Here is a 12,620-nt window from a genome sequence, read left to right on the forward strand (position 1 = left end):
AGCGATGTTTTGCAGTTCAATGTTATTGTTTTACCACTCGCTCATTAGTTCTTCTATCCAACATTCTTGCAATACGCAGCTCTGTAAATGTTGTGACTTCTTTCTTCAGCAAGAGACGGAGACTGACAATCAAAAGACGCTATTTCAATTACTGTAAAATATTAAATTATTTATGGCGTCCAAATTTTAAATTAGCGCCGCCCTCAAATAAGCGCCGCCCTCGAATAAGCGCCGCCCTCGAATAAGCGCCGCCCTCGAATAAGCGCCGCACTTGAGACGCGAAAAATTTAATAAGCGCCCCGGCGCTTATTCGAGTAAATACAATATCCATAAATTGCTCGCATTCTCGAGTAAGTGACCACAACTGTTAACTTTTGTCCCATATTTTTATTCCCGAATTCAGCACTAAAAGCATTTTAAAGCAATCCTTTACTTTGGCACTTAACAAGGTATGTAAACTTTTTTATCAACTGAGTTTTCCTTCGTGTTCTTTACGGCCAACAATTTACATTTTTCAGACAATATTTGTAATGGATTTTGCACTTAGGTTTTTAAATTGTCCACTGAAAACCCCAAAGAGGAACTCCAAGACGATTAGTAATTGTTTTCAACTAGAAATAATTTTTCTAACCCTGGTAGCCCAACTTGAAAGGGTAGACTATTACGAAAACGTTACGTGACTGCAGAGAAGGGATGCAAGTCCCTAGAGAATACAGATTTCTGCATCTGCTCAGCCCCTGTAGTTTGATAGTACAATTTTCGAAAGCCTACTTGAGTCAACATAATTTATAGTGGTTGTTGATGCTGTACAAATGTCTATGACTGAATTAACGGACTGAAAAAAGTGCAAATTGTAACTGACCAATCCTCTTCCTTTTGCATCTTCAACAAAATAGCAAATCAATGAGCAATGTTCCCATTTTGATTACTTCCAGCTTTTCTATTTACTGCTGTTCCTCAAAAGTTATGGGGTAAGTGACTTGACGCATTCGGTCCCAAGCATAGAGCACTTTTTCTCTGGGGTTGTAGTCCACCATGGAGTTGTAGGTGTACTGGTTTGTGAACTGTATGTTGGGGTTCCACTGTTTTCCTGTCTTGGTGTCGTAAGCAAAGTTGATGGTAGTGAGCCTGCTGTAAGGGTTGTTAATACAGTAGATCACTCCACAGGCCACAAAAGCATTGCCCATCGCACTCATAGTCTCTGTGCAAAAAATGATATGTACACTTAACTTGTAAGTCGGACTCAGTTTACTCTTTATGCCCTTCAGCTTTGTGATTGCTCTTTACCACACAAACTGCAGTGTTTCATGGGGATTTTTAACACTTAGAAAAGTCGTGATTGCCACAAGAAAAAATTACGATAATTTTCCGTGTAAATTTATCGAAGAGTTCACGATTGCAAACGCAGCCTTTTTGCCTTGTTTTTATTGCTTACTTTAAAGTTGTGTAAACAGGCTGGTAACGGTTTCCAGCACCTTTCAGAACTTACATGTAAGTTGATGACTCACAACTTCCACTTTTTATTAACTGGTACTACAATAATAGTATGAAACGTATGAATTGTTGAAAAAAAAAAATTCGGTCATCCTCTTGACATAAAATGTTATCATAGCAACAGTATAACCTATTAAACCTATTAAAAATAACTCTAACACGATCTCGTTGGTCGCTATTTTTTTGGTCCTGTAAGTCGTTTCTTGTCAGCTCATTTCGAAACGTTCCTTTTTTAGCCCTTTATAAGTTTCCCTGGATATATGCTTCCCCCAGTTAGAAGCTACCTAAAAACCTTAAGTACCGAAGTTGTACAGGCTCAGGATTTTAAAATTAAATAATGGTAGCTAGCCGAAAGCTGAAATTCCAAAACGAGGTTCATGGCAATTTCACCATTGCTACCCACTACGCTTTACTATCGTTCAAATCCTGTCTCAGTCTAAAGTAGACAATAGCCTGGGACTTTTAGATGGGATTGCGAGACCGAGATTGAGTACGAGTACAACTTTCGAATTTCAATCCAGTTACGTTCCCAGAGCCCTCACTCCTCTCTGTTGCTGACCAGTTGAAAAGGAGACTATCGGTATAAGATTGGTGCTAAAAGTGATAATCGAAAGCATAAGCACTAGGTTTAAAAAGTCGCCCTCGTACTCAATCTTAAACTCGTACTCCGATTTAAAGGTCCCTAACATAAATTATAATTCTACTATATTGCGCCATTTTACCACGTTAGGAGAAAAGAACGCGCAAAATATGTTACAGTTATTACACTGTAGAACAGGGCTAAAATACGGACGGGCAACCTTAACTTACAGAATATGGACCCAAACTTAATGGAAAAATAGTGGAATAATAAATGTATCGATGGTTTAACATATAAAGCGAGCGGATATTGTGCTTATCCATCATTGCTTATATTTTTCTTTCTACGCAACTCGCAAAATATCCGCGCGTATTTATATATGTTGAACAATCGAATAAGGCCAATAAATTTCAAGCAATGACAATCTTTTTATCCTCAACTGTCCTTGCCTTCCTTTCTGTTCTCTCTCTCTTTTTTTTTTCTTTTTTTTTTTAATTTTTGGGGTTATTGGAGTAACGTTCTTAGTGTAGTTATAAAATGCCGAAATTTCCATGATGCGCGCGAGCCAAGTTTTAAAAAATTAACCACATTTTAGGACAACAAAACAATATCAAATTATTTCTCTTACTGTAACAGCGTAATCCCGGGAGCGTAATCTATGCGCCTGGATAGGTTTTTTATGAGAGTATTTTTGGTAGTAAACATTTTGTGCTAACCTGTATTCAAGTTCCAAGTGCGGGTTACAACGTTTTTGTAAACATCAATTTTGGATGCGACCAGTCTCCCGTAGTTGCCTTCACTTGCAAACAATACCCACAATCCCTGCTCGTCAACTGCCAGGTCCATTCCACTGTAGCCACCCCATTGGTAGGTGTATTTCCTTCCCGTGTATAAACCACTCACAGTAATTGTGGTCTCAACGCGCTCTGTTTGCAGATTGTACTTGACGATGTAGCCATAATTCTCTCTATATTCCGACAAATAAAAACAAGTAAGAAAGAAAAGAAGAAAAAAGAAAGAAAAATAGGAAGAAAAGGATAGAAAAGAAAAAAAAAATACTCTCGAAGTAAAGGTTTCTTCCAGGATGAAAAAATCAGATTTTAGTCTTTTAAAATTCATTTTGCAAGCAAGTTTAATTGGCTTGGGAATTCAGGGCTGAACGACTAAAAGTAGAGTGACAAGTAATACCGTTATTTTGAATAAGTAATATGATCCTATCTTCATAAAACAATGGCAATACAGGAAAGCTAAAATGTTACCTGTTGTAGTAGAGGTATGGTCCATACACCACTGCTCCAGTTCCGTCCCAGTTGTAAGGCAGTATGTACGTCTTACGAGTCACGCCTGCTTTGAACATGTCCATGTTTTCAAATTCTTCAACCACGTTTTTACCCTCATAATATTCCAAAACGAATATGGTCTCAGTGCCCATGATTCCTAGCGGGTCTTTCATCCAGGCCCCGTATATGTGCTGTCGAGCGTTATGAGTGACAGGTTTACCAATAGACTTGACAATAGTACAGCGGTCTGCAAGAAATTAACAAACAAACATTATGTGATTTCTACGCTACGACATCATCAGGAATCTAATTGCAAGAAAGGAGCTAGACCAACCAAATAGTGTAAATTTTTTTTAAATTCAAATGAAATATTACTTCATCAATAATTCACTTTAAAAAGTTAGTCAGAGATAATGATGATTCTTGATCACGTAAGTAACCTTGCATAAATTTAAATGTTTCCCAATTGGGAAACATTTCCATCAAATGTATCCCGATCGGGATACATTTACCTGAACATAATCAACAACCAGAAAAAGCACGTGATCAGGCCGGTGGCGTGTTTTTTTTTGAAGCTCACTTCTCGTCGATTCCAGGAAATTTGTCGCTAGTTCAGTGGAACAGTTTGAGGCTAAAACCGGCGCTTTCTACTTTTCATTCGAAACACGAAGTCAAAAGGAATGATTTCGAAAATGCCTGGATAGTAAGTCGGTTCTTTGCTTTCTTTTGTACGTATTTTGCGATGTATTTGTCGTACATTTGCACAGTGTTTTATAGAAGAAATAAAGTCGTGCTCAAGCGTGCTGTTGTTAACGCTTATTTGTTCGTTCGTTTGTTTAATTTGTTCATCCTTGGGATGTATAACAAAGCACTTAGGGACGGACCATTATTTTCTTGGAGGGAGGGGGGGGGGGGATGAAAAATTTTCCTCTGCAAACTTTGTTTTTAGTTTATGCACCTCTGCAAACACTTTTTTTCGAAATCCTTACTATTTTTTGTTATACATATCGTGTTTGCAAACAATTTATTTCGTCTTTCCAGGCTCTGCAAACAATTTTTTTCAATATTTTTCATCCCCCCCCCCTCCAAAAAATAATGGTCCGTCCCTTAATGTCTGTTCCCTTGGGAAACAGTTTTGTTTTCCCTCGGGACCCGACATTAAGTGTATATTGTTTACTGGGCAAACGTCTATAAAATCTACTCGTGAGACGCTGACAGTGTGTGTCATTTTGACGAGCCTGAGTAAAGGATCCTTGCACGAAAAGAGCCACAAATAGGAGGGGGTGCTTCGATTCCTCTTATTGTCTTCCACTTTTTTTTACCCAACCCACTCCCTACAAACAATTTCATCCATTTATCAGTTACGGTTTTCGCATAAGAAGACTGTAAGTTAATTTCACTTTCCATAGACCTTTGCGGGGGGTTGTTTTTATTCATTTGTAATGTAAATCAAAGTCTCTTCGAGATGTCGACGTTTTTGCATGAAGTATGAGTCGAAGGTTTATCCTGTGCATTGTCCTTCGAACTTATCATTACAGTTTCTTTGTAGTTTAGTTTAACAATTTCCTATCTTCGCGGAGGAAATGCAGCCATATAATTTTGTCAAAAATGGCTCGTCCGCGCCGGGTATTTATACACATATTCCTTAACATTACACTAACGACCTAGGCTGATGACGAAATAGAGTTGCGCTTGCATGTAGCGACCAAATTTGGCCTAATTTTTAACCGCTCCTAAGCTAAAAGAAGCCCCCATCTCTTGCATTTGTTTTAACTTCAATAATATCTTTGAAAAGAGCGAGTTTTTTGGTATAGTTTATTTTTGACGTTTGTAATTTTTAAACGATGTAAGTGCTAGTGATTATTTATTCGTGTTTTAGTTACGCAATCCATTGTTTGTGCGACGCTTTTTATAGGTCGCCTTTCAGACACACGTGCATTGAGATAAGAAAGCTGACATGTCACTTTTCAAATTGTTATATAACGTTTGTAAATGTGACAAGTCACGTTTTTTTCACGAGATCGCAAGTGATCACCCACAGCGGAAAGTAATCCCTTAAGAAATTAAAACAGTCCCTTGATAAATTAAAAAAGTCCCCTGAAAGTTTACAAATATGTGGTTCCAAATTTTGTCCACATAACCCCTATTCTACGTTTTTAGCTTGTAAACAGACAAAAGCGTCGAAAAAAAGATGATGGACCAAGGTATTATTAGAGTGTCATGAAGTTTTACAAAGAAAATGAAACGGTAAATGTAAGAACTTATCAGTTTAACGTAAGCTAAATGGGTACGAGAAGAGCAAAAAAAAATTTAGAAACAACAAGTGAACTAAACAAGAACATTAACTTTAATTAACAAACCTCTTTGTACACTCGCCTTCGCCTTGTTCAGGTCAGCGTGTTCGCCTACAATCATTTTAAGCAGCTACAAAAATAACAAATTAGATAAATATGAAGATACCAATACAGGTGAAGATTAAGGTAAAGTAGATTTAGTTTATAACAACGCTCGAGTCGTGATAGTTGGGACTTTAAGTGAGTTACACAGACAATCAGGCAACATGACATTGTTGCTTCAGTCATTCAATTAATTAATTCAAGAGAGCTACGTTAATATTTAACAATTAGACTACGAGCCCGAGTTTTCTATGAGCAAATAGTCAACGAGGCGCAGCCGAGTTGACTATCGCTCATGGAAAACGAGGGCGAGTAGTCTAATTGTTTTAGTAGAAACTGTAAAGAATTGTAGTCCAAACCCTACAATTTTATGTACTTTTAAGCCAAAAATAAAGAAAAATTGACCCTGTAAAGAGCAACGCGCGCGCGATTGTGTTCTATCGGCGAATAGAAATCAATTGGAGAACCAATCAGATTCGCGGATTTCCAATAGAACACAGCTGAGTTTATACTAAATGGTATTATTATTCAACACATGCGCGCGCTGCCCATATATGGTCAAAATGTTAACGATATCTGTCATCCGTACATAACAAATATCCTGCGGTATACGTAGGTTGCGAAGATTCGTCCGAAATCTTGTAAAGCGCTGCATAATTACCGTTTTTCTTTCTGCAAAATGTGTTTCGTTGACAATTTGTCGAATAATAAAACAATTATCCTGCTCAATCTTGCGGAATATCGTCTGATTTTAGCCAACTCGGCCTACGGCCTCGTCGGCTAAGTATCAGGCGATATTCCGCGCGATTTCGCAGGATAATTGTTAATATATATGTAGATATGTGAAAAAGCTTTCAGCCAAAAAAGGGGACTTATAATGACAGCCTTTTTGAAATCGCAGGTTTGTAAAAAATGGTTAATTGAAATGACACTACCATATGTACTTCCTCGCCACACAGCTTGGGAGATACTTAATTACTTAACGTTAAAAACATTTTATGTACACATTCACATGCAAAATTAAACTAAATTAATTCAACTATTTCATCAATCCATAAAGTAAACTTACATTTACATGTGTTTTGGCCAGCTCAAGAGCAAGGTCCTTCATTTGATAGGACGAAGAGTGGCGCTTAGTTCGTGCAACACCTCCCAAGGAGGTACAGAGCACTTGGCCCTGAAATAGTTGTATCGGTTAGCTGAAGTTCATCAGAAGTTGCATGAAATGAGAATGCAACTAAATATTAAGAAAGACAAATGCACGTTAATGCACCACTTTTATCACGGTATCTTGAGTTGATCTGGAAACATTGATTACGCCAATTCTATACAGTTACTTCAGTATATACGTAGCACCAAACTTAAAGATCTGTTATGTGACTAGAGAAAGGGAAGTGTTCTTTACTCAAAACTTAATGATTCTAAGAATGCGCCAGGACAAAATGAAGAAAAATGCCGCCGTTTTGTTTATGTACGCGCGCTTTTTATTAAGCAACAGACCCCCGGGGCGGTACTCAGGTATTTTTGGGTGGGTATGTCCCGCCCGTGTCTCCAAATTAGCACCACGTTTTAGAAAAAATTGCATTGAAAATGACACCCCGTTCTAGAAACAGGTCAAATTTTCACACCCCGTTTTGGCTGCTGAGAATAAATTTGAAACTTCCGTGTGTTCGAAATATCATACCCCGCTTTAGGAATCGTCTCTTAAATGGTTACCCCGATCTAGATCGGGAGCCCAAAATCACGACCCCGTTGGGCGGTACATACCCGTATAGGCAAATAGCGGGAGTACCCCCTCCGGGGGTTACCGGCGCAAAAAACCCACGCGGGATGATGGGAGAACACGAGAAAAGCAAAATTTCCCATGTTAATGATAATTTACTGATTTTTAGCAGTGCAAATTAAACTTATCTCGTCAGAAACTGTAACACGATCATGCATTCTCATTATAAGAAATTGAGACTTTCCGGTCAAGAAAAATTTATTGAAATTTTCAAGAAAGAATTGGAACGCCCTAAGATGTGAACATTATGCTGCACTCAGCCACTGAAGAACGTTTTAGCTAAAACAGCGTTTAAAAACTCATGCCTACTTCCACAGCATCCCATTTTTTAGTATGCACTAAAGCAGTGATTTTTCTTTGTGAAAACTAAAGGCAACGCATCCGATATGACTCATGAGATCGGAAAAAGACCGTCGGATATCTATGTCAAATAACGTAAACTGTTCGTTGCACTAATTTAGAAATCGCTGTGGTGTTTCACGACAAGGCAAGCTAAAAGGAAATTTCAATGGGCAACCGTCAAATCCAAAAGGAATGAGATTAGATCGAGTTAGCGGGGGATTTCTAGTTATCCGAGTTCGAGTTACCGGGGTTCTATTGTACTAAAAATACTTGGAAAGTTGCTAACGGCGCAGAGGCGGCGGAGCGTTTTGGAACGTGGGCCGGGGAGGGGCTGTACTGTCCCAAAACTACCCGGCAGTTTTTCATATTTGGAGCAACTTATTTCCGTTCTAGAAACTTTTTGTTTTCTGAGAAGTTTCTAGACCGAAGATTTCCGAAGATTCTCCGACTGTTGTTCGAAGGCCATACGAACGTTTACGATCATTTTTCGAACTTTTGCGAAGAAGAACGAAGTTTCCCAAAGATTTCTAAGGAAGTTTCGAAGATGTTTAAACTCACACACGAGACGAAATATCTTCAGAAACCAATTTAACGTCGCGCTCGCGATATTTTCGGAACCGCCCCCCCCCCCCCCCCCCAACCAAATTTTCGTTTGGGTTGGATACAGCCACCCTCGGCTGTTCCCCTGCTTCGCCGCCTATGCGGCGGAAAAAAATCGACTCTGAAATTCCGCTTTTAGACAAGTTGGTTATTGTTCACTACTAAAGAGAAAAAAAAAATACATTTTTGCTGTGCAATCTGTCAAATTATCGCTGTTTTATGGAAGACTGCATCAGAGGTCTGGTAATACATTGTGACAAATTATACTTCTAGGAACGATGACCCAAATATTATCGTAATCTCCTAAGAAACATTTTCATAGCGAATAAAAACTATATTAATAAAGTACAACAGTAAAACTTACCGACAAAAGAGCAAGGAAACAGCAGAACAGTGGCAGGTATCGGGATACCATCTTGATAACTTGATGAAATGACTCTTACGAATCTGCAAATCAGTTTAAAATCAAAGCGAATCAGAATTCTTTTTCTATCTGATGAATCTAACTTGAAAGACAGATAACATGAGATTACTCTTACGAATCTGTAATCAGTTTAAAAATAAGGAAAACAATCGAATTCTTTTCCTAACTGATGAATCAAACTTGCAAAATAACATGAGATAGCAACTAGTGATCGATGAGGAAATCACTCTCAGGTTTAATCAAAAAAGCGTAATTTTAACTGCGCTTTTCTGGCGCCAGATAGACGACGTTCGGGATAGAATATTGAATTTTTTAATCTTACCTTGAATCCTCTCTACGCTTGCTTTAAGTTTACAGTCGGCCTTCCTCCCCAAAACTTCGATAACAAACTGAGCTTTGTAGTTCATATGTTTCTCTTTAGCATATACCGCCTGACCTTTCAGGGCCATGAAGTGAAGCAAATTCCTAGCACACTAGTGAAAGACATGTGACCCCGGTATATGACAAACATGTAAACATATGAAAAACATATGAAAACCGTATGACATATGATAGAAACATACACTTTGAGAATCGAAAATTTTTCTTAACAATACTCCTTTACTTATGTAATTAAAAACCGAAAAGGGTTTCATGTGCTACGTAAACCTTATCCGAAGAAAGCTTTTTTGACTGATCTAGTTGCTTGGCAGACACAACAATCGTTACGATACCAACATTTACTGCCGCAGCTCAATACGAACATTGCTCCTTTACCGAAAACACTCAGCACTCGTTGTTTAAAAAGTAAATCGATATTGTTTTATTTGGCGGGGATTCTCTGGATTCAATGAACACGAACGCCGGATTGTTAAAGCTATTTTTCCTGTTGACATTACCCCGTGCATCACCCAAAACAGTAGAGTTATTTTTCATTTAACAAAACCAAATAAGGTTAACCGAATTGAAGGAAAATTTACTTCCCAAGGCATTAAGAAAATTAACGCGACGTACAGAAAGATAAAAATGTTGAAACAACAGGAACAAGTTGTCTTCAACCCTAGGCGTGTAATCTTAAACGGAAACAATGTTCGTGGTACTTTCCCCAAATGTATGGGTTAAGCGAAGGAATCTGACCCCTTCGAGCGTTCTTCACATGTTCTTCACAGTTTCAGTTATATTGGCAGACTTCCACCCTGATAAACTGTAATGCTTTTTCCTAGGAGTCAAGAACGTCTGGACCGTATCGCAAAGTTGGGGCCAAAACACCTTATTATAGGAATTAAACGCTTGAATGTGTTAGCTAAGGAATTTGAAGTTAACGCGACCTAAATTTACGCGAATTGAAGGAAGAATAAAGGATATAAAGGAAATTAACACGAAAGAGGGGGTAACATTTCAAAATGAAGGAAAATAACGCGACGTACACAAAGAAAAAAGACTGTCGAGACAACAGGAGCAACTTAACTTCAACACTATGCGTGTAATCTTAAACGGAAACAATGTTCGTGGTACTTTCCTCAAACGTAGGGGTTAAGCGAAGGAATCTGACCCCACTTGATCATGCGTTCTTCACAGTTTCAATTCAGTGATACCGGCAGACTTCCACCCTGATAACATAATGCCTTTCCCTAAACGTCAAGAGCGTCTGGACTCGTGTCGCGAAATTGGGACCAAAATACCCTTTATAGGAAATTAACGCTTGTGTTTCAGTAATTTGAGCGAATTGAATGAATGAATGAATGATATAGGTGAAAATTAACGCTACACTTGATTAACAGCGACTTAAATTAACGCGAATATTTGAAATTTGCGTTAATTTTTAATGAAGCGTTAATTTCCTATAGTAATAAAAAGCGAATTGAAATAAACTCTGTTTTGGACCGTTCTGCTGCGCATACCTTTTTACCACATTTACGGTTTGATATTTGTATTTTATGTGAAACAAACTTTCTGGTTTGTAGGTTTATAAAATGCTAATAATGATTATTTTCTTCTGGATTTCCTAAAATAATACGTAATGAATTTACAATATGATCTATGTTACCCTTGCTCCCTTAAACGTAGCCGAGAGAAACCGAACCATAAATTCTCGCTTCTGTTTCGTTTTGAATGCACTATATTTTTTTTCATAATATTGTTGAGAATGAGTCATACAAGATTTATTCAATAACGCGAATTTCTTCTTGTAATCTTACAGTAAAAATAAACGCTGTTGTTCACGGCTGTCGTGTCCGAAGTTTTAGCTGAATTATTTTAAAGATGAGAACTCATTTGGAGAAACTTCTCGTTCGTTCTCACGGCGTCTTCAAAAAAACAAAACAAAAGAAAAACAGTTCCTTACTTAACATTAAAATTTAAGCTTATCCATAAATTGCTTACATTCTCGAGTAAGTGACCACAACTGTTAACTTTTTTCCCATATTTTTATTCCCGAATTCAGCACTAAAAGCATTTTAAAGCAATCCTTTACTTTGGCACTTAACAAAGTATGTAAACTTTTTTATCAACTGAGTTTTCCTTCGTGTCCTTACGGCCAACAGTTTACATTTTTCAGACAATATTTGAAGTGGATTTTGCACTTAGGTTTTTAAATTGTCCACTAAAAACCTCAGAGAGGAACTCCAAGACGATTAGTAATTGTTTTCAACTAGAAATAATTTTTCTAACCCTGGTAGCCCAACTTGAAAGGGTAGACTATTACGAAAACGTTACGTGACTGCAGAGGAGGGATGCAAGTCCCGAGAGAGTACAGATTTCTGTATCTGCTCTTTGATAGTACAATTTTCGAAAGCCTACTTGAGTCAACATAATTTATAGTGGTTGTTGATGCTGTACAAAAATTTCTATGACTGAATAAACGGACTGAAAAAAGTGCAAATTATAACTGACCAATCCTCTCCTTTATGCATCTTCAACAAAATAGCAAATCAGTGAGCAATGTTCCCATTTTGATTACTTCCAGCTTTTCTATTTACTGCTGTTCCTCAAAAGTTATGGGGTAAGTGACTTGACGCCTTCGGTCCCAAGCGTACAGCATTTTCTCTCTGGGGTTGTAGTCCACCATGGAGTTGTAGGTGTACTGGTTTGTGAACTGTATGTTGGGGTTCCACTGTTTTTCTGTCTTGGTGTCGTAAGCAAAGTTGATGATAGTGGACCTGCTGCCAATGCTGTCGATACAGTAGATCACTCCACAGGCCACAAAAGCATTGCCCATCGAACTCATAGGCTCTGTGTAAAAAATGATATTTACACTGAACTTGTAAGTCGGACTCAGTTAACTCTTCATGCCCTTCAGCTTTGAGATTGCTCTTTACCACACAAACTGCAGTGTTTCATAGGGATTTTTAACACTTAGAAAAGTCGTGATTGCCACAAGAAAAAATGACGATAATTTTCCGTGTAAATTTATCGAAGAGTTCACGATTGCAAACGTAGCCTTTTTGCCTTGTTTTCATTGCTTACTTTAAAGTTGTGTAAACAGGCTGGTAACGGTTTCCAGCACCTTTCAGAACTTACATGTAAGTTGATGACTCAAAACTACCACTTTTTATTAACTGGTACTACAATAATAGTATGAAACGAATGACCACGGGGGGCATGAATTGTTGATTAAAAAAAATTCGGTCATCCTCTTGACATAAAATGTTATCATAGCAACAGTATAACCTGTTAAAAGCACCCTTAATCTTAGTTTTGAGTGTTTATAACTCTAACACGATCTCGTTGGTCGCTATTTTTT

At 37.9% G+C, this 12,620-nt stretch overlaps 1 protein-coding gene across 1 annotated transcript in view; it reads right to left on the reverse strand.

Annotated features, from left to right (window-relative positions):
* Positions 1-367: 367 nt before the first annotated feature.
* LOC144658899 (olfactomedin-like protein 2B) overlaps positions 368-12,620 on the reverse strand; it is a 127,932-nt gene continuing 115,679 nt past the window's right edge. Inside the window, exons 7-8 of the mRNA XM_078519400.1 lie at positions 12,037-12,109; positions 368-1,131 (exon numbers count right to left, since the gene is read on the reverse strand). Coding sequence (XP_078375526.1) covers positions 945-1,131; positions 12,037-12,109 — 260 coding nt within the window. The 3' untranslated portion in view covers positions 368-944. The remainder of the gene's footprint in view (positions 1,132-12,036; positions 12,110-12,620) is intronic.

This window comes from Oculina patagonica, chromosome 6, assembly GCF_052425735.1.
Source record: "Oculina patagonica isolate OP01 chromosome 6, crgOcupat, whole genome shotgun sequence".
NCBI classification, from domain to species: Eukaryota; Metazoa; Cnidaria; class Anthozoa; order Scleractinia; family Oculinidae; genus Oculina; species Oculina patagonica.